The sequence below is a fragment of the Arvicola amphibius genome, chromosome 9, assembly GCF_903992535.2.
Source record: "Arvicola amphibius chromosome 9, mArvAmp1.2, whole genome shotgun sequence".
Classification (NCBI taxonomy): Eukaryota; Metazoa; Chordata; class Mammalia; order Rodentia; family Cricetidae; genus Arvicola; species Arvicola amphibius.
Window position 1 is genome coordinate 98079100 of NC_052055.2, and position 19123 is coordinate 98098222.

Below are 19123 nucleotides of genomic sequence, written 5' to 3' on the forward strand. Positions count from 1 at the left end.
ATAGGACTTTTTCTGTCACAGCATCTAGTTAGACTTGTCCACGTTATTGTAAATTACTGCTGCTAATCTACTGTGCTACTCTTTAGAAGTTAAGCATATATGGAAATAGTATGTGAGCTTTTGAGCTATCTGTGGTTTCGGTTACCCTCCAGGGGCTTGGGGTCTTCTCTAAGTAAGAGGTGGCAAAAAAAAAAAAAAACAACAAAACAAACAAAATCTTATTTTACCACAACCATTTCACATCATCAAGGACATTTTTAGAAAGTTTAAGTGAGGGATAGCTCTTTAAGTTGAGGCATGACAGGCTATGCTGGAGAGAAGATACTGAGGCGTGGAGTTTGAAGATAGACCAGCAATAAAGCTGCAGAAGTAGAACTGGTACTGCGGACATTGAGAAGAACTTAGGAAGGGAGGTGTAAGCACTGCACAGAAGGCAGAAACAAGGGGCCAGAATAGAACAGGGGAATTGGTGTGTGGAGGAAATATCGTTGCCGTGACTGAAGTGCAGAGTATTTGGGGACAGCTGAGTGGGTATCGTCTAATTTCCTAAGTGGATAGAAACGAAAAATGTAAAGGTGGATGATGAGACCACAGCTATCAAAACCAACGTAAATAGGGTATTTTCATTTCCTGAAACCTCAGGTTACACACATGTACGTAAGTACACACACACACACACACACACACACACGTGCGCGCACCCTCTCTAGGGCCTAGGATTTAAATGAAAAGTATTGGCATTGATATCCCAGGAGGTTTACAGGGTTAATTCTGAAGGGTATTGTGTGCTGTAGCATGCAGCTCTCATCAGCTACTCAGCATTCAAGTTGATGGGAAGCAATGGTTGACAGATTATTACAGAGACAGTGTGGTTGGAACTCTGGTTCACACCAGTGTGAATGCTTGCTTGTAGTTTCTCTGACTACACGTTGAGCCCTGAAAGGGAAGTATTTGGTTCATCATACCTCCCCTTTAATCATCACAGTCCATCTCATTTATTTCACACACACACACACACACACACACACACAACTCTAGTCATAAGACATGATTTTTACCTCTCTGCCTTGGCTATAAGGTGTTTCTTTACATGGAAGAGTTATATTTCCATAGCGTTAATTAATACCTGCCATTTTCCATTCCCAAGGGTTTTTCAATATCATCTGTCAAGCAGTTTTGGCTTTGCAAAAAAAAAAAAAAAAAGTTATTTTTGTTGATGTGCCTGTGTGAGTATATGCCATATATGTGGGTGTCTGGAGTGGCCAGAGGGGCTGTCAGGTTCACTGCAGCCAGAGTTACAGGGGCTTGTGAGCTGCTTGGTATGGGTGTCCTCTGTGACCTGGACCAGCAGGTTTGTCTTCAGTTATGTGGTCCTGAGAGAGGACCAGGAGATCAGAAGATGCGTGAGATCAGAAAAGCTAAGAATCAGGAGGCCTTGCATAAGCTATGTCTTATGCCAAGAAAGCTTATTAAGAACAGCTTCTTACATGCTATTATATAGGAGAAAATGGGACAGAGTCAGCAAAAAAACATCAAACTATGGGACAGAAGTCAGCAGGAACCTAACTGAACAGTGTTGCACAAGGGGAGCATGGAATATTTCAAGGATTGGATAGATAACCAATTGCCCCTCAGGTGAAGAAGAGTTGAGTTCTCAGGATCTGAAACCACAACTCCCTGAAGCTCTGGCCCAGGCTATTACTGGCTCGGCCAAGTATCTTCCTGATTTCAGGGAAGGAACTATGTTTCTTCCTTACACCAGGGCCTCAGAGATAAGCTCCCTAGGCCCAGTTCCAGGCTATGGACTGGCTCTGCCAAGTGTGTACCTGGTTTAGAAAAGGAGCTGTGTTCCTTCTCCATACACCAGGGTGTCAGGGAAAGTCTAAGATCAGCTTAGCCCTCAACACTCTGGAAGAACAACAAGTGCTCTTAACTGCTGAAGCGTCTCCCCAATCCAAGTTTTGTTTATTTTGAGACAGGTTCTAACTGTATAACTCAGGCTAGCCTCAGACTTGGCAGCTTTCTGCAAATAGGAATTAAAGGTGTGTGTTGCCATGCCCAACTTCAGTAGATTTTAGCAGATACATCCCTCTGTCTCACATCTCTGCTGTGTGCATCCACAGAGCCATCTGCATCCTGGAATGTCCATCAGGCATCTCACAGGCTTCTTGCAGGTGGATTGCCACATTCCTCCTTGATGGTGCCCCTGCTCTAGAATCCTTTACTGCAGAGCATGGACCCTATTTACCCGAGGCTCAGATCTGGTGCCTATGATGCTGGCTGCTGGGAGGAGTAGTGGGGGTAACCTAAGAGACTGTCTTCTGGGTTGGTTTGAATCACGGGTTCAAATGCAGTTGAGTGCACTGTCCTCACCATGGTCAGAACATCTGCTTGTACTGTGTATGGGTTGTTTTGGCTTTGAGACCATTGAAATAATGATCTACTGTATTGCTGTACCTTGGGCCCCAAATTCATGCTTTTGCCTAGATTTTTAAAGCAGAAAAGCTTTGTTGTTGTTGTTGTTTTATTGACTACATAGGAAGCAAGATTCCCCATTGCTGATTAGGCCTGGGATCATAAAAACAACCAGCTAAAAGACTCTGTCAACTGTTAAATGCATGAGGTGATAAAACTCCTAGGCTGGAGAAACCTGTGAGCCCCGTTATTAAAATAGGCTCTGTCTCTAAAGCAGGCTGACTCTGGTAGGCCGCCCTTCCAGCAGCTGATGCTTTTGAGTTCGCTGGATGCTCAAAACTACGGCCAGTACCCAGCCTTTTATATGTTGTGTTTTTCCCATTACATATCTACAATAAGGTTTACCGTATGAATTAGGAACAATAAGAGCTTAAACAACTGTAACCAATAATAAAATACAGCAGTTATAGCAGTGTGTAAGTTAGGTGGATATCTCTCCATCTCAAAATAGTTGTATCACATTCATCTTCTGTCCTCAAATAACTGAATCAGGAAAAGCAAAACAAGACAAGAACTGCTGTGAACCCAAGCCACTGGTGATCTTGTTTTTACTCGTTGATAATACTTTGTAAAGCATTGCAGTAGGAGGATATAATTGTCAGAGGTGAAGCTCTGCTCTCCTAGCCAAAATAAATTAAGGTTTTAAGGAACTTTAAATTGCTGTTTCTTACCCATTAAAGACTGGGGTTAAAATAGTTTTCACCTGATTAATCCAGAGGCGGTTCAGAATGTAAGTTTTACTGTTAATTGGGTATTGTAATGTTTTCTGTATTCTTTTCTTTCATTTTTTTTGTTGCAACCTTAGTGGCAAATTACTGTAGATTGTTCTGAATTTAAGACTCTTGGAAGGGGAAGAATGTAGGCAAGCTGGGCTTTTGTGTGTGAAGGAGGTTTTTGATGTGTGTGAGGCAGGAAATCAGAGTGTTGCTAAGATTGTGACTTTGGAGTCTATGTTATTAGTGGTGTTTAAATTTGCTGGGCAGCCATAAAAGGGTTCAGTTCAGGTCTTAAGAGAAGACTAGAAAGGTCTGTCTTATTTTACCATTGACCCTGTTCATTGAAGGTGAAGTGTTGATACCTTGGAAGGAAGTTTGTTGTGCTGTAGCATAGGAGGACCCACAACAGCAAGTGTGATTGCTGCTGCCTCAAGAAAGACGGAAAGCCTTCATTTACAGTTAGCATGTTGAGCCAAGTTGACGAGAAATCTTAATGTTGAGTGAAATACTTTTTTTATAGTGTTATTTTCTTCATTATATAAATTTATGTAAGTTAATGTATAATATAAGATATATATGGGGAGGAGAATAAAGTCCTCAGCCAAACCTACACTTTTGTGTTTCTCCCTTCAAACAAGGGGAGTGCCCACAAGGCCTTGGTACCGTCCTCAATCCTCTTGTCTGCATGATTCATGCAGTTGCCTGTTTGTTTGTTTGTTGAGAGTTCTGTTTATGTATTCCTAGCTATTCGGAAGCCTGATTGTAGTAAACCAGGCTAGTCTCACAGATACTACCACCATCACTACCACAACCCGCAAACGTCTCTGCCTCCTGAGTGCCAATTAAAGGCATGCTGCCTGGATTTGTATGTTTGTTTTGTGAAACAGGGTTTCTCTGTATAACCACCCTGTCCTGGAACTCACTCTGTAGACCAGGATACCTCAAACTTACCCAGATCTACCTGTTTCTGCCTCCTGAGTGCTGGGATTAAAGTCGTGTGCCACCACGCCTGGCATGTTTGTTTGTTTGTTTTATGTGGTCATGCTCTCCTTATTGTCTGTACATTCAGTGTGACAGCTCACTGTCATGGACCTAACAGTACCAACAGTGGTATTTACAGTCAAGAGGCACAGCATACTGCTTGTAGGTATTTCAGCTCTGATGAGTTGAGATGCTCCTGAATTAATGGACTTGTAAATTTCTGAGCAGAGATTATTATTAGTTCTAGCACCTTGGTTGGAAGGTCTTTTTTTTTTTTCTGAATGCCTGTTGACTGAGGATTTTTTTTATTTAGAGACAGTGACCTGTTAAATCACTATTTAATTTCAAAAACTTTCTTTTCTTTCCATTTATGTTCCTTAGCTATTAAAGCTAATCCATACCACAGTTGTAACATCAAAGAAGAATGTCCAAGCCTCAAGACAGGAATCATATACAGAAGATTTTATTAAAAAGCAGATTGAAGACTTCAACATAGGGAAGAGACACTTAGCCAACATGATGGGAGAAGACCCGGAAACCTTTACCGAAGAGGATATTGACGTGAGTACAGTTAACTTTGATGGGAAAGTGATTCTGCATAAACCCTTTGGCTCTGTAAAATTTACATCAGGACAAAGGAAGATGCCTCTGTTGAAGCAAGTTGGAAGCATATCTTTTCTTTTTCTTTCTTTCCGAGATGTCACATTATTTGGGTAATTTTTAAAATAACTTCAGCTTTGATCAATTTACTTTGGCTTATTTCCTATTTGTTTTCATTATTTCATTTCTCTCTTCCCTGTGCCCTTCTCCTTGGCTAGAGTTCTTTTTGTTTTTCTTTTCTTTTTTTTAAATACTTGGAACCATAATTTCAAAGAGACATGCCACTCTATTTGAAACCTCACAAAGAAAGGTAAGTTTTAGATTTTCTCCAGAAATGAGTGGTTTTCTTGATTTTGAGTCAAGGTCATAGAAGCCACTGTGAGTTTGGGACTGTTTGGTTGTGTAGTGTAGATGATTACAAGTGTGATAACAGAAGTAAAGTCAAGGCAAATCCATTAAGTAATCTTGGTCAGTATGGTTTTTCAGTTTTCAAACTGGGGATATATGTTCTTTGTATATATGTTTACCATGTGCATACAGATGTTAGAAAAGGGCATCAGATACCCCAGAACTGGAGCTACAGATAGTTGTGAGCCACCATGTGGCTGCTAGAACTTGGATCTTCTGCAACAGCAACAGATACTCTTAGCCTGTAGGCATCTCTCTAACCCCTGGATTTTTTTTTTGAGAATTTCATACATGAGTACTTTATTAACATCATTTCTACCCTTCCCTCTCCCTTTCCAAGTCTTTGGATGTTTCAGATTCATTACTTCTTTATTGTTACAGAGAGAGAGAGAGAGAGAGAGAGAGAGGGAGAGGGAGGTACACACATATATGTGTATACACACAGACACACACACCTTACTGAATCCATTTAGTGATGCTTTTGTGTACTTGTGTTAGGACTGACCATTGTGATTGAATGTGAGGGGCTTGTGCCTGGAAAAAACTGACCTTTCTGTCTGAGTTTCTGTTTCCCCTCAGCAGCCACTGATTGCTTCTAGAGATGGGGCCTTGCCCCATCAACATTGGCATATTGGCTGGTAGTATCGTTAGCCAATCTTGTTTAGCAATGTTGTTGAGATTTCATGAGTGTAGTCCCCCGTCCTGTCTAGGAGATACTATCTTATCTTATGTTAGGGCCCTGGTCCTCTGGCTCTTAGGCTTTCTGCTCTCTCGCTCTTCTCTGAGGGTAAGTGTAGAGGTTGTGTTATAATTGTATCAGTTGGGGTTGTTTTCCCCATGACCACTTATTTTCTACATTTTTAACCAGTTGTGGGTCTCTGTAATGGTCTCCATCTACTGGAAAAAGCTTGTTTGAGGAGAGATGAGAGCTACACTCATCAGACTGGCCTGGTGCATAGTCTGGGAGACCGCAGGCAGCCATGGAGAGTAGGGACAGCTGGGTGGGGAATTCTTTCAGTTTTGCTAGACACCCCAAAGAGGGTAGCAGGGGAGTTCAACAACTCTAAAGCTGGATCTTATTTTTTTAAAGCAAAATCTAACTTTGTTTTATATTTTAATTGAAGAATAACATTTTTATTTATTATTTTTTGTTTTTGTAGTTTGATTTCTGAGCCATGTGAATATAGTCTGAGAAATTTATCATTAGGTAATTTTATCATTTTACAGAGTATTCTTACACAAACTAAGAAAGTTATGATATTAGCCAATGTAATTTTTTGGAGTACCTTCATATGGTTTTTGCTGTTGACTGAAACATTATTCAGCATGTGACTAAGTACATTTATCATGGGGGGGGTTAGTTCTAAATCCCCACTGATACCAAGGTTTCACATAAAATTGCTATGTATTTTATATGTAGCTTGTACATCTTCCCAAATGCTTTAAATTAATCTCTAGATCATTTACCAATTTTATATAACAAAAAGTAATTTACATATTTACTATGGTGCATTTGGAGCATAATGAAAGGGGAAAAAGTATGCAGCTGAAATACAGACATGATTTCTTTAAGATGATAGTTGAATCTATAAAATATAGAGAATTGGCTGGATTGCTATTTTTAATCTTTATGATTTTTGCATTTTAGTCTAAAAACAAAAAAAAAAGGTCTTTATTAGTTGTAAATGGTACAGAAGTACTTCATAAAGCCCAGACCTACATTTTTTATTTAGTTAAAAGAATGTCTTCCTTTGTTGTTTTTGCTTGTGGTAGGATCTCATATTTAAGGCTGGCCTCACAGTCACCCTATAGCCAAGGATGACATTAAACTTCTGATCATCCTTCCTCTCCTTTGAAGCCTGGGATTACAAGCATGTGCCATGTGTTAGACAATATTCTAAACAAGAGAGCTACATCCCAGCCCAGAAGGATATATTATTGCCCTGAAGGTAAAGGTGTTTCAATATAGGGACCTTATAAGTGCTGTTCTGTCGTTATATATATGATAACCTAGAAAGCATCTAAGAAATGGAGTGATGGCACTTGTCTCAGATAATGTGGGTATTTCTTCATTTTCCTGAAGACTAAGCATTGTGCACACATGCAAAAAGAAGATGTTCTCATTTGGGCTTTAGACTAGTAGTCTTTCCTTGTATAGGCCTCGTCTCACAGCCATAGATACCTTTTCCATACTTGCAACTCAAGGCATCTCCTTTCTTTTTTTAAGTATATGCATTTAAAAATTACTTATTTTCTTATTTTTCTGTGTGACTGTTTTGCCTGCATGCCTGCATAAATATGTGCACCAGGTATATGCCTGGTGTCTGTGGAGGACAGAAGAGGGTATCAGATTCCCCTGGAACTGTAAGCCACCAAGTGGATAATGGGAGCTGAACCCATGTTCTCTGCAAGAGCAACAAGTGCTCCTAACCACTGAGCCTTCTCTCCTACCCCAGGCATCTGCTTTTTGTCGTTTGCTTGTTTGGGACATGTTGTGTTAGCAGAGTCATACGATATCAGTCTTTTGTCCCTGGCATCCTTTGCTTAGCTTGATGGTTTCAAGATTTGCTCAGTTTGTCACAGTGTCTTCATTCCTCCGTGTTACTACTTTTCTACTCTTGGGCTGAACAACATATTTCTTACTTCCTCGTCAGCAGTGTGCTGTGAGTACATTTTTGTATCAACATTCTTTTTATTCTCTAGATATTAACTTATATCATTACTATGCCAAAGTCATGAAGATTTGCCTTCCTGTTTTGATTTAGGGGTTTTATGGTTTTAGCTCTTAATTTAAGTTGTTGAACAAGGTGTCTGGCTTGTTTGTTTACATGTGAATATTTAGTTAGCCCAGTATCATTTGTTGTAAGGAATTGATTCACCCATTGAATTCTTTTGCCATTTTACCAAGAATCAACTATATATACATGTGAAGGTTTTATTTCTGAACCCTCAGTTCTGTCCCATTATCTGTATTTTTATTCTATTGCCAGTGCAAGTTCGTTTTGATTGTTGTCGCTTTATAGCACACTTTTAAATAGGAAAATACAGACATTCTTGTCCTCCTCCCCCTAAGATAAAGCGGGCTACTATGTACCTCTTGAATCCGTGTATGAAATTTTAGGAGTAGTTTGTTGCTTTCTGCAAAACAGCCACCTAGGGTTGTGGTTTGGAACTTGCTGAATTTCTAGACCAGTTTGATGACTGTTGCTACTTGAAGGTTACATTCTGATCTCTGAGATCAACACATCTGACTTGCTTATATTTTTAGCATCTCTTAGTAGACTTGTAGTTTCCATAGTCTATGCTTAGTGCTTAGTAAGTTTATTTCTTTGCCTTAATTTCTTTTTTTAAAAAAATCTCATAAGTAGAATTCTTTTCTTTCTGTATTCTTCAAGTATATGTAAGTTGATTTTTCTTCTATGAAGTATGTCTGTTTTGTGAAGTGATCTTAAGTTACAGTACTGCTGAGATCGTTTACTGAGTGGGTCTTCGGTTGACTTCTTAGCAATTTTTGTGGTACCATCTTCAGGAAATACATACAGCTTCATTTGCTTTCTCTCTGAATGCCTTTTAGTTTCTTTTCCCTATCTACCTTTTCTATTTGAACTTGGGCTGTGGGTACAGACACTCCCACTACATTGCCGGAACTTAGGAGAAAGTGTTCGTTGTTTTACAGATGTGCGTGAAGCTAGCCATAAGTGTTTTGTGGGTACGTCATCACATTTGGCAACTTACTTCTCATACCTCGTTGTTGAATCTTTTTGTGGTTAGCATGATGAATATTGCTTACCACTTTTTCTGTGACCATGTGTTGTCTTTTATTCTATTAATCCACCTAGTATATAATGCTAATTAATATTCAGATATTAAAATAACCTCTGTGTTCATGAGATAATTCCACTCCATCAGTTTGTGTAATTTTATGTATTTATGGATTTCTTTTTGAGCTTTTTGCTGAGGATTTCTGAGTCTGGTACCAGTTCATAGCTCTTTGGGTTTGGGGTCTGTTTTTTGAGACAAGGTGTATGTAGACATGAGACAGGACTGTGTAGCCCAAGGAGGCTTCACACCTCTGATACACATGCTTCAGCCTCCCCAGTAGTAGATTATAGGTGAGCCAACATGTCCGTGTTAATTACCTTCTGATGTTCATGGAACAAGGCAGTGTTACTGCTCACATCACTATCAGTAGCAAGGAACACAATACACTGCAGCTGGAACCATTGCATAATGGCCCACATGCCTTCAGCTCGCTGTGCGTTCCCCAGGCTTGTGTTTGGCAGACTCACCTGAGATACTGTTGAGTACAGCGATTTACCATTGATTGATTTAAGGGAGAAATTGCCTGATCTCCTGTCTGATGTGATTTCCATAGTTCCATATCCAAAAGCTCACATGGAAGTGAGTGTTAGTCATTTCCCTGGTACCAGTGACATAATTCTGCTGCACTAGGCTGTGCAGCATGTGACTGATGAGCTTCACTGATTCTCACATTTTATTACAATTAGTTCTTGGCCTTTTATTAATTTTAGTGGATTCCCTTTGGCATTTTAGGAGATGTAAAAGCAAAAGCAGACAGTGACTACCAACTCTTATCAAAGCGTTACAGTTATCTACTTGGTATGGTTTCTGTTTTCCTATTATTTTTTAAGTGGCTTGGTTATATATATAAACTGAAAGGGAGACAGTATAGGTGATGAGCTGTATTTGTCAAATTCCACATGAAAAAGTGCTTAGGTATTTCCAAAGACAAAAGCAATTTATCCAAATTCAAAAAAATATTTTAAACAGCCATTGCATTTGCTATTATGTTTAAGACATCATGTTTTTATATAATTTGTCTTATTTTAATATATTAATTAAAAGTAAATATTGTAAGTTTTTCCTTTTTAACTGTGATCAGGAGTTTAATATTTCACAAAAGCAAGCTTTCCAGTTAAGGGAAAGGAACTAACACATACCGAAAACCCATGTGTGAGATGCTGCCAAGGAGCCTGATCCACTGTCACATTCAGTCTTCCCAAACAGCCCTGAGGTGTCTTCCGTGGTAGAGGATCCCAAGTCAGCGGCCTTCTTCTCAGGACTGTGCTTTGCAGTTTCCACGATTAGTGTTTGGGGTTAACAGTTTCTGAAATCAGTTGCTGTCTCGTTTCGTAGAGCATGGTGAGTTTAGTGCTATCCAGCAGTGCCTCAGGACCCCCTTTCTATTCGGGCTGCTGACTCCTGGCTGTGGCTGACAGTGCATGGCTGTCCCCGTTGTGAACGGCCAGGGCCAGGCTTTGCTCCGTTACTGATTCTTGTCGTCCCTTTTCCCATCAAGTGTCTGTGTGTCCACCTTAGCCGCCCTGTTAGCTAAGCTTTTGACATAACTCAGTTTGTCAGGAATGTGAATTACAACAGAAAGCAATTGATTTTTAGTTTATAAAGTTGCCTTATAGAATTGAGTTTGAATAGAAATCTGGTTTCACTGAATGTCGCATATAAAATTTATGTGTGAAAATTAGATTCACTAATATTACTCACTAGTTGTTTCTTATAAGACATTTTAGAGGGTACTAAATGTGTTAACAAAGATACAAATAGTTTAAATACAAATAGTTCTTGACACTATTGATTTTAACTTTAGAATTATGTCTATCATTTGGAAGATGTGCTGTATTTAAGGCTACAGTAAGGAATTTCTCAGTAATCACTTGCTGTATGTAACTGTGCTGGTACAAGCCTGCAGTCCTAGTCTTTGGAAAGGGAATCAAAGGGATTAGGAGTTCCATGTCATTAGGAGCCCCTGCTCAGAAGCTGGTAGACAGTGGTGGGGGCAGGGGGGGGTATTGTTCTGGCTGTCCTAGAACTCACCATTGTAGACCACATGCTACTGCCACGTGTTGATGGGTGTGCAAAATTATTTCTGTCTGCAGCAGTTCATGACTGTCAGCAGGGATCTGTCAGGTGGAACAGTGAGCCGAGTGAGTGGGTTGTATGGTGGGAAGGCCTCTCTGAGGGCTGTGAAAACGGTAGGAAGCTAACTGTAACACATGAATGTGGGGTGGCACGTGACAGTGCAGGCTCAGTTTCCTTGAGCCGGATGAATGGTGGGAGCCAGGACCTGCAGGTCTTCTGGATGCAGAGCCGACATGAGTAACACTGACTACTGCCTGTCTGCAAGGTCTCCGTGAGTCTCATAATCTTTCTTCTGCACCGAAAACTATTGCATTACAGATATGCCCTGATATTGTATTTCCCTCTGACTAAACACACAGTAGTGATAAATTTTGGGTTGGGGACATTCATTGACTTAATATTAACTACGGTGAATACAGATGTGTGCTCATATTTACTAATGCCATTATTTGGGAATTAAAAGTTAAGTTCTACATTACTGTAGAGTTTCAGGAAGAAAGCCAGCAAACTGATGTATAACACTGCTGAAGTCTACCAATTACTTTTTAATTGGTATTATAGACCTCATTCTAAAACCAGAATGTTTTATTCTCCTCAGTGTGAATGTGCTGTATGAAGTTTCTCTAATTGATTTGCTGTGCCCATTCCATTTGATGTATCATTTTTCACAATATTTCATAATTTGTGCTCACTTCTAATGAACAGAGTCGTTAGGACAGGCATGTCTAAGTACAACTGACAGCTAACATTAGGTGCCAGATGCAGTTTGTAAAGCTATGTAGAACTGTGGAGAACAGTTTAAATAAATTAGCACCTGTACATTAGTCTCACTTGCTGGTAATTTATAAGCGAATCAGTAGAGATGACATTTAGGTAAGTCATTGATCAAGTTAACAGCTGCAAACCCCCTGCCCAGCTGGGATACCTAATTAATAGAGATTGCATTGCTGACCTGGTGCTTCTCCTGGGCTGAGCCTGCAGTCCATTTATACTTTAGACTGAAGCCCAAGAATACAGTCAGACAGAATTCCTTCATTTTAGAAAACTGTCCAATTGCCAATATTATAGTTAAAACAAGAATTACATTTTTAAAAAGAGATAATGATATTTACTGATGATGTTAACTGTATCACATGACTTAAATTTTTGCACTTTTACATTCTTTGCCTCTTTTGTTAGCCCTTTTGTTTGGGAGTCAGATTAGGCGTCCATGTCATACTGTAGTGTGTGTAGTAAGTATTTAAAGGGTGTACTTAAACAGAATGTGTGTTCTACTTTCTTCTGTGTGTGTGTGTGTGTGTGTGTGTGTGTGTGTGTGTGTTGGGAAGGGAAAGGCAGCAGTCATTGAATGTAAACTTTATGTGTAACAATTTCTTAACATGTGATATTAGTTTAAAACATTGAAGAACTTTGCCAGGTTAAATTCATATGAATTTTGGGACTTTGTATAAGAACTATTAAACTAGTACCCACAAGAATGTCCTTTCTTTTTTTCTGTTCCTCAAGCTAACATTCTCTTTGGGTGAATTTAAAATTGACAGCCTTAATCGTGGACTAGAACAGAAGTTTTTTATTGTTTCGGGTCTATGTACATATGCATTGGAGTTGGTTGAGTATGATATATTTAATACAGACTATGACCAGAGTCTGGTTCTTACATGAGAAATAATCTTTTAAAACACACTTGCAAGAGAAAATACACGCGTGCACGCACACGCACGCGCGCGCAAACACACACACACATACACACTTGCCAAGTCAGAAGCAGGCCTTTGGCTAGCTGCATCACTTGAAGCTTCTTGAAGAATCATTAGCATGGTTCCCAGCTGACACCCCTAGGGTTCTTTTTGTGGAAGGTTTGTTATTTATTTCTTAGTTTAATTATCTTCAGTGTAGCTTGCTTAGGAAGAGAATTATGAAATTTTGGTTAATTCTGTTGTACTTAACAAACTTGGTCCAAGTAGACCCAAATGATAATTTGGAAATGAAACACCTCATTTTAAGCATACTTGATGGTGGTGGCACATGCCTTTAATAACAGCACTCTGGAAGCAAGATGGAGTCGGATCTCTGTGAGTTCAAGACCAGCCTGCTCTGCAAAGTGACTTCCAGGACAGGCTCCAAAGCTACAGAGAAACTCTATCTCAAAAGAACCAAAGCAAAACAACAAACAAACAGAAAAACAGATGCTTTGGGGAATGGGCCATTTACTCTGCCCTGACTGTTAACTCCCACCAGCGCTGGGGAACCAGAGGTCAGTGGTGGGGAACAGACAGACCCGTGTCACCAGCTCGTTTTCCTCATTGCTTTCTTCCTGTGGGCTTCTGGCTGGCCAGACTTCACCCATCATAATACTGAAATTTTACATTATCTATTATGCCAATATTATGCTTCAGAGGAATGTAATCTTTACCCAAGGTAAAAATTTTATTTGACATAGCTTTCTGTCCTCAGCCAGTTTTGTTATTTAATTTGAAATAACTGCCTGGTGTGATGGTGGACACAAGTAGTACCAACTGGAAGGTTAGGTATTAGGTTTAAATAATTGCCTTCAGTGTGGGTTGCTTAGAAAGACTGTGAAGTTTTGGGAGGCTTGTGAGATGTGGCCTGCTGGAAGAAGTGTGTCACTGGAGGGCAGGCTTCGAGAGTTGAAAAACTCACACCATTTCAAGTCACGCTGTGCTCTGTACTTGCAGCTCCAAATGTTTGCCTCCTCTTCCTGCTCCAGTCACCATGTTTGCCACTTGCTGCCACATTTCCCTGCCATGACAGACCCTTATTCCTTTGGAGCCATGGGCCAAATAAGCTCCGTCTTCTATAAGTTGCCTTGATCATGGTGTTGGAGCAGTTGCAGGATTGGAATAATAGTGAGGCTGGATAGAAATCTTTGGAAAGGGGGCTGTTACAGGAAGTGGATGGTGGATACGTCTAGGGACAGGATTGGGTTTGGGAATTGAGAACTGTATGGTGGCCTAGGTGCCACCATAATTTAGATGGTTCGTTCATATTAGTTTGCTTACAAATGTGACTAGTTCTGGAGAGATGCATGGCTGTGTAGAGGGGAAAGAACTATAGTGTGACCCACAATCAGTAAGTCCAGGTCCTTGTCAGAGAGGAGGAGCTGCAACCACTCATCTGTTTTTTGTTTGGTCGGCTGGTTTTTGTTGTTGTTTGGTTGGTTTTTGTTTTTGTGACAGGGTTTCTCTGTGTAACCATCTTGCCGGTCCTTGATCTCTCTGTATACTAGGCTGGCCTTGAACACAGAGATCTGCCTGCCCCTGCCTCCAGAGAGCTGGAATTAAAGGTGTGTACCATCGCTGCCTGGTTTTGACCTCTTTTATACATCAGCTCCTGTATCTGACACTGTAGATTCTGTGTCTCCTGACAGAATGAAGTCGGGGCTCTATCTTACTTGTCTTTCTAAACTGGCAAGTGCCTAGAATCAGTATAGGGTAAATATTTGTTAAATAAAACTTTATTTCTTTGGGAATTTTCTTGTGAATTTTACTGCTCAATTGCTGTGTGCCTTTAAAGCCAGTAAAGAAGTAAATCTGTAACCTGAGAGAACTGAAGAGCAAATTCCAGAATTCATCCTCAGGATTAAATTCTGACCCAAGGTGTTTTTAGACTATTGTTACTTAACTGAGGATTCATCTGTAAAATAGAGTTAGTAAATACATGACTTATTTTTAAAATAATATGGAGGAATAATATGGTTTCTGGAAACTGAAAATTTTGTGTTTATATAACATTTATTGAGTTCCCACTTAGCGCTGCCTTCATAACGTATTTTACGTAATCCCAAACCCAGCAATCAGATTACTGGAATGATGGGGAAGCACACAGGCTCTGTGCCTTCTGTCTGCACCTGCTCGTTCCCTGCTCCCTTCTCTGCTCCCTTCTCTGGATGAGTCAGGCTTTTCCTGTTTATGGTGCCTAGTGTTCTGCCCCAACACACTCTACACTCTTCACAACACTAATGAAAAATCTTGTTCTTATTTATTCATGATTTATTTTGAAAATGCATTCACTTACATTTTAACAACTGTGTGCTAACAGAGTTAAGTGAACCCAGAAAGCAACAAAATTATTTTTTCAGTAAAGCCATTGAGTCCTTTGTTTGCTTCAGAATTTGTGGGGAAGAAATCTGCATAGAATGCCCATAGGAGATGAATGGGAGTAATAGGTTAGGTGGCGTCAGTACTGTCCCGTGCATACTAAACAGATGCAGGCAGCATGCTGAGAACCTGTCTTTTCTTTTCAGGATGTATTATTACTTGTGTGTACATCAAGTACACACAACTGACTTATTTTATTTACCGTTCTCTCTCGTTCTATCATTCTATCTATCCCCTCCCTTTTTTATGTTTTAACTGGATTCTAACATAGGGCTTCTCTCTTTAAGTTAGATCCCCTTTTTATTGAATTTCAGTATTTTCCAGCAGGTTCTTTGTTCACGTGTTTTTGCGTTTGAGGAGGTTGTTTCTGCCCCCTAGCAATCGTTGCAGTGATTTTCCTTTCCCTTCCTACCCACCCTCTACCAGCTAACTGTCTCATGATTTTTCCAAGGTTTACCATGCTTGAGAAATATAAAAGTGTGGATTCTTACGTTCGTGTTTCCCTTTAGGATTATTCAGTGATCACAGGAGTTTGTCTCATGCTTGAAAAGCAATGCCAGCAATAGCCTGCTGCTCACTGGAGGATGAACGGCTTGGGAGCTCACAGGCTTACATAGTCTCCTCTGCCTGTGCTCCTCTAACCTGGGCCTTGCCCTGATGCTGACCACCTTGGAGCTGCTTTGTGGACAAGGCCTCACAGAGGCTATAGGGTAGAGATGGCTTTCTTCAGATAGGTTGGGTATGGAAAAGTCTGTATTATTTATAAGTTTTGGACATTTTTTTCCTACCTTTTAACTTAGAAATGTTTCAAATTTCTATGAAATTTGAATGCTTATTGAATAAATGCTCTTCACATAGATAAATCTGACAGTGTTTTCCACATTTCCCTTGCCTCTGTGCAGAATAATTTTGACTGGCCCATTGAAAATCAGGTTTTGCAAGCTTAACTCCTAAACATATCAGTATAGCACCTAAGTATATACCCTTCACGCCATTATCTCCCACAGTACAATGGTCACTTCTAACAGAACAATTCTATAATGTCATCTGTGTAAATGGTCTACATTGAGTTTTCCAGGTCGCCCTAGTTGTTTAGTGTTTCGGGTTGCAGACCAGCTCAGCTGCTCCATTGTTGTGCACTCTGGAGCTGTGCTCGCTTCCTCATGATCAGATTTAGTGTGGGTGAAGACAGCCCTTACAGCTTCACCGTGGGGTACCTAGTTTCCCCACTGTTGGTATGACTGTCCTTTGCTTTCAGTAGTCCCGCTCCTGTGAAAGCACCCTCTCCCTTTGTCCCTAGCAAGCAATCTGGAGGCGTGTTGGTTTGAATGAGATATTCCTCATAGTCTCTGACATTTGAATACTTGGTGCCCAGTTGGTGGCACTGTTTGGGAGGCTTAGGCTTGGCCTTTTTAGAGGAAGTATGTCACTGGAAATGGGCTTCAAGGGTTAAAAGACTCACACCATTGCTAGTTTGATCTGTATCCTGCTTGTGGTTTAAGAAAGGAACTCTGTGCTGCCGTGGTTCTACACAAGGATGGTGACGAACTCTTTTGTCTCTGAAACTGTGAGCCAAAATAAGTTGCATTTGTCGCAGCTGTGGGAAAGTGACTAACTCAGGAGGGTAATGTTTGAGTGTAAGTTTTCTGGTCCCCGATGGCAGGTCAGCCAGGCCTTTGTGATCCTTTCCTGAGCTATGGCCGACTGGGAAATTATAAAGTGATGGGCTTTGTCTCTGTACCTTCTCTTCTACTTTTATACTTGGTACTGTGCTATTAAGCAGGTTTCTTTCTTTGCTGCCCCTCATGTGTGTGTGTATGTGCTTTCTAGAATTCATATAGGTACACCCACTTATTAAGTGTGCTGTAGGGCATTGCCTCTCTTTTGAATGTTCAGATTGTCCTGGGGTGAGGGGTGAAATTTGTCCAAGCACTGGTGTAAATGGGAATAAGCCAGGCGTGCTCAGAGACCTGTGTGAGGGAAGAGCACCTAGTGACTCTTGGCTAAGCAAGGTCAGTCACGTTCCTTGTGAGAAACACACGGGAGGCCTCGTTTGGAAAGTATACTTCAAAAGCTCAGCAGGACCAGGGTAGATAGTGTAGAGTGTGTGTTCATTGTGTGTGAGGGCCATGCTCAGTCCTCAGGACTGTAGGGTAAACTCAAAGGTCACCTAAAAACACCAAGGGAGCCATGGTGGATGCTCTGGTCTGAGTGAGAACTGCCCCCAGATCCGTGTGCTGAGAGCTCTCTCCCATCTGAGTTCTGTTTAAGGAAACGGTGGGACTCCCAGAGACTGGGACCGCTAGAAGAGGTGGGTCCTATGGGGCATGCTGGAGGAGTACAAGCTTGTCCCCAGCCCTTGATTTTTTTTCCTGGCCACCATGAGGGGAAACCATACTTTCCCAACAAATATTCTGCATTGGCTCAAAACCAAAGCAATGGATTCAGCACAGTTTGCTGAAATGATGAACCAAGATAAATCTGTCCTGTAAACTGTTTCTCTCCAGTGTGTCACAGTGAGTGAAACACATGCCTGCTTGCTGCAGTCTTCTGCCCTGGCCTGGGCTTGCAATGATTACCTGAGCACAGTGCCAGAGTTTGTGGAGGAGCACCTCTAGTTTGATAGAGACACTTGAGAGTTGCCGTAGCCAGGTTCCTAATATCAGATTTTGTTGTTGTTTTTCTTTTGGCGATGTGTGCTTAGTAACTGTGCTTTGCCACTTGAACTAGGATACTTCATATGAAACTCCAGTTCATTGTCTGGTATAAAGTAAGCATCTTGTAATTTTTATAACAGTTGTTAATTAACCTTTGTGTTTATTTTCAGAGAGCTATTGCTTACCTTTTCCCAAGTGGTTTGTTTGAGAAGCAAGCCAGGCCAGTAATGAAGGTAATCCTAAATACTTATTTAATAATGTCTTTTATGTGTTATAGAGGTTGCCTAATAACATTTTACATTTATTTTACAGCATCCTGAGCAAATTTTTCCAAAACAAAGAGGTAAGGTTGCTCAAGACTGAGATGGTTCATTTTGTTTTTTAGTTTACTGTAGATTTGGGTTACACATCAGTTTTGACACAGGGGATGTGGTCAGAAGTACTCTGTATAATAATGAATGGTAGAATCTGCAGATTTTGTGTAGGATACGAAAGTTAGATCAAGTTAAGCCTTGTTTCTGTGTTAATGCCACACTGATTACTTGCATTCTGCCACCAGGATCCACTCAGCTTACGCCTCTTCTGTCCTAGGGCTTCACTTCATTCTTCTTAAATACCTGTAAATGTGTGTGTGTGTGTGTGTGTGTGTGTGTGTGTGTGTGTGTGTGTGCACATGCATGCTAGTAAGCATGCACACATAGAAGTCAGAAGACATCTTAGAGTAATTGGTTCTCTGCTTTCACCATGTGGGTCACAGGGCTCAAACTCAAGTCATCAGACTTGGTGGCAAACGCTTTACTCATCCTCAGCTCCTCTCTTCACACAAAACTTAAAGAGTAATTTAATTGTCCCAGTTACCTCAGTCAGGAAAATTCTGGGTAGACTAAACACCAGGCAGGCCACTGGTCATCAGGCTTACTGAAAAAGTACTTGCAAACTTATAATTATTAAATTTGAGTTACATAAAAAGTAAGTAAAGCCCACCTGGGAGAACAGAGTCTCACTGTACAGCCCTAGGTAATCTGTAGCTTGCTATGTAGACTAGGTTAGCCTCAAACTTAGAGATGCACTCGCCTCTGCCTCCTGAGTACACAAATATAGCATTTTAAGAGAGTACCAGAAAACATTTTTTCTCAGAATTTTAAGTATGGCTTAACATTAATCAGTGTATTAATGTATTTTTTATTCAAGGAGAAAACATTTACATAGAGAAAACAATTAACAAAATGGAGCCTTTTATTTTTGGTAAAAGTTTGAACTAGAAATGTAA

At 40.5% G+C, this 19123-nt stretch overlaps 1 protein-coding gene across 1 annotated transcript in view; it reads left to right on the plus strand.

The window, feature by feature from the left end:
• The window catches only part of Mrps9 (mitochondrial ribosomal protein S9), a 49810-nt gene that overhangs the window by 7819 nt on the left and 22868 nt on the right, over positions 1-19123 (plus strand). The window contains exons 2-4 of the mRNA XM_038343982.2: positions 4554-4733; positions 18024-18086; positions 18166-18196. Coding sequence (XP_038199910.1) covers positions 4554-4733; positions 18024-18086; positions 18166-18196 — 274 coding nt within the window. The remainder of the gene's footprint in view (positions 1-4553; positions 4734-18023; positions 18087-18165; positions 18197-19123) is intronic.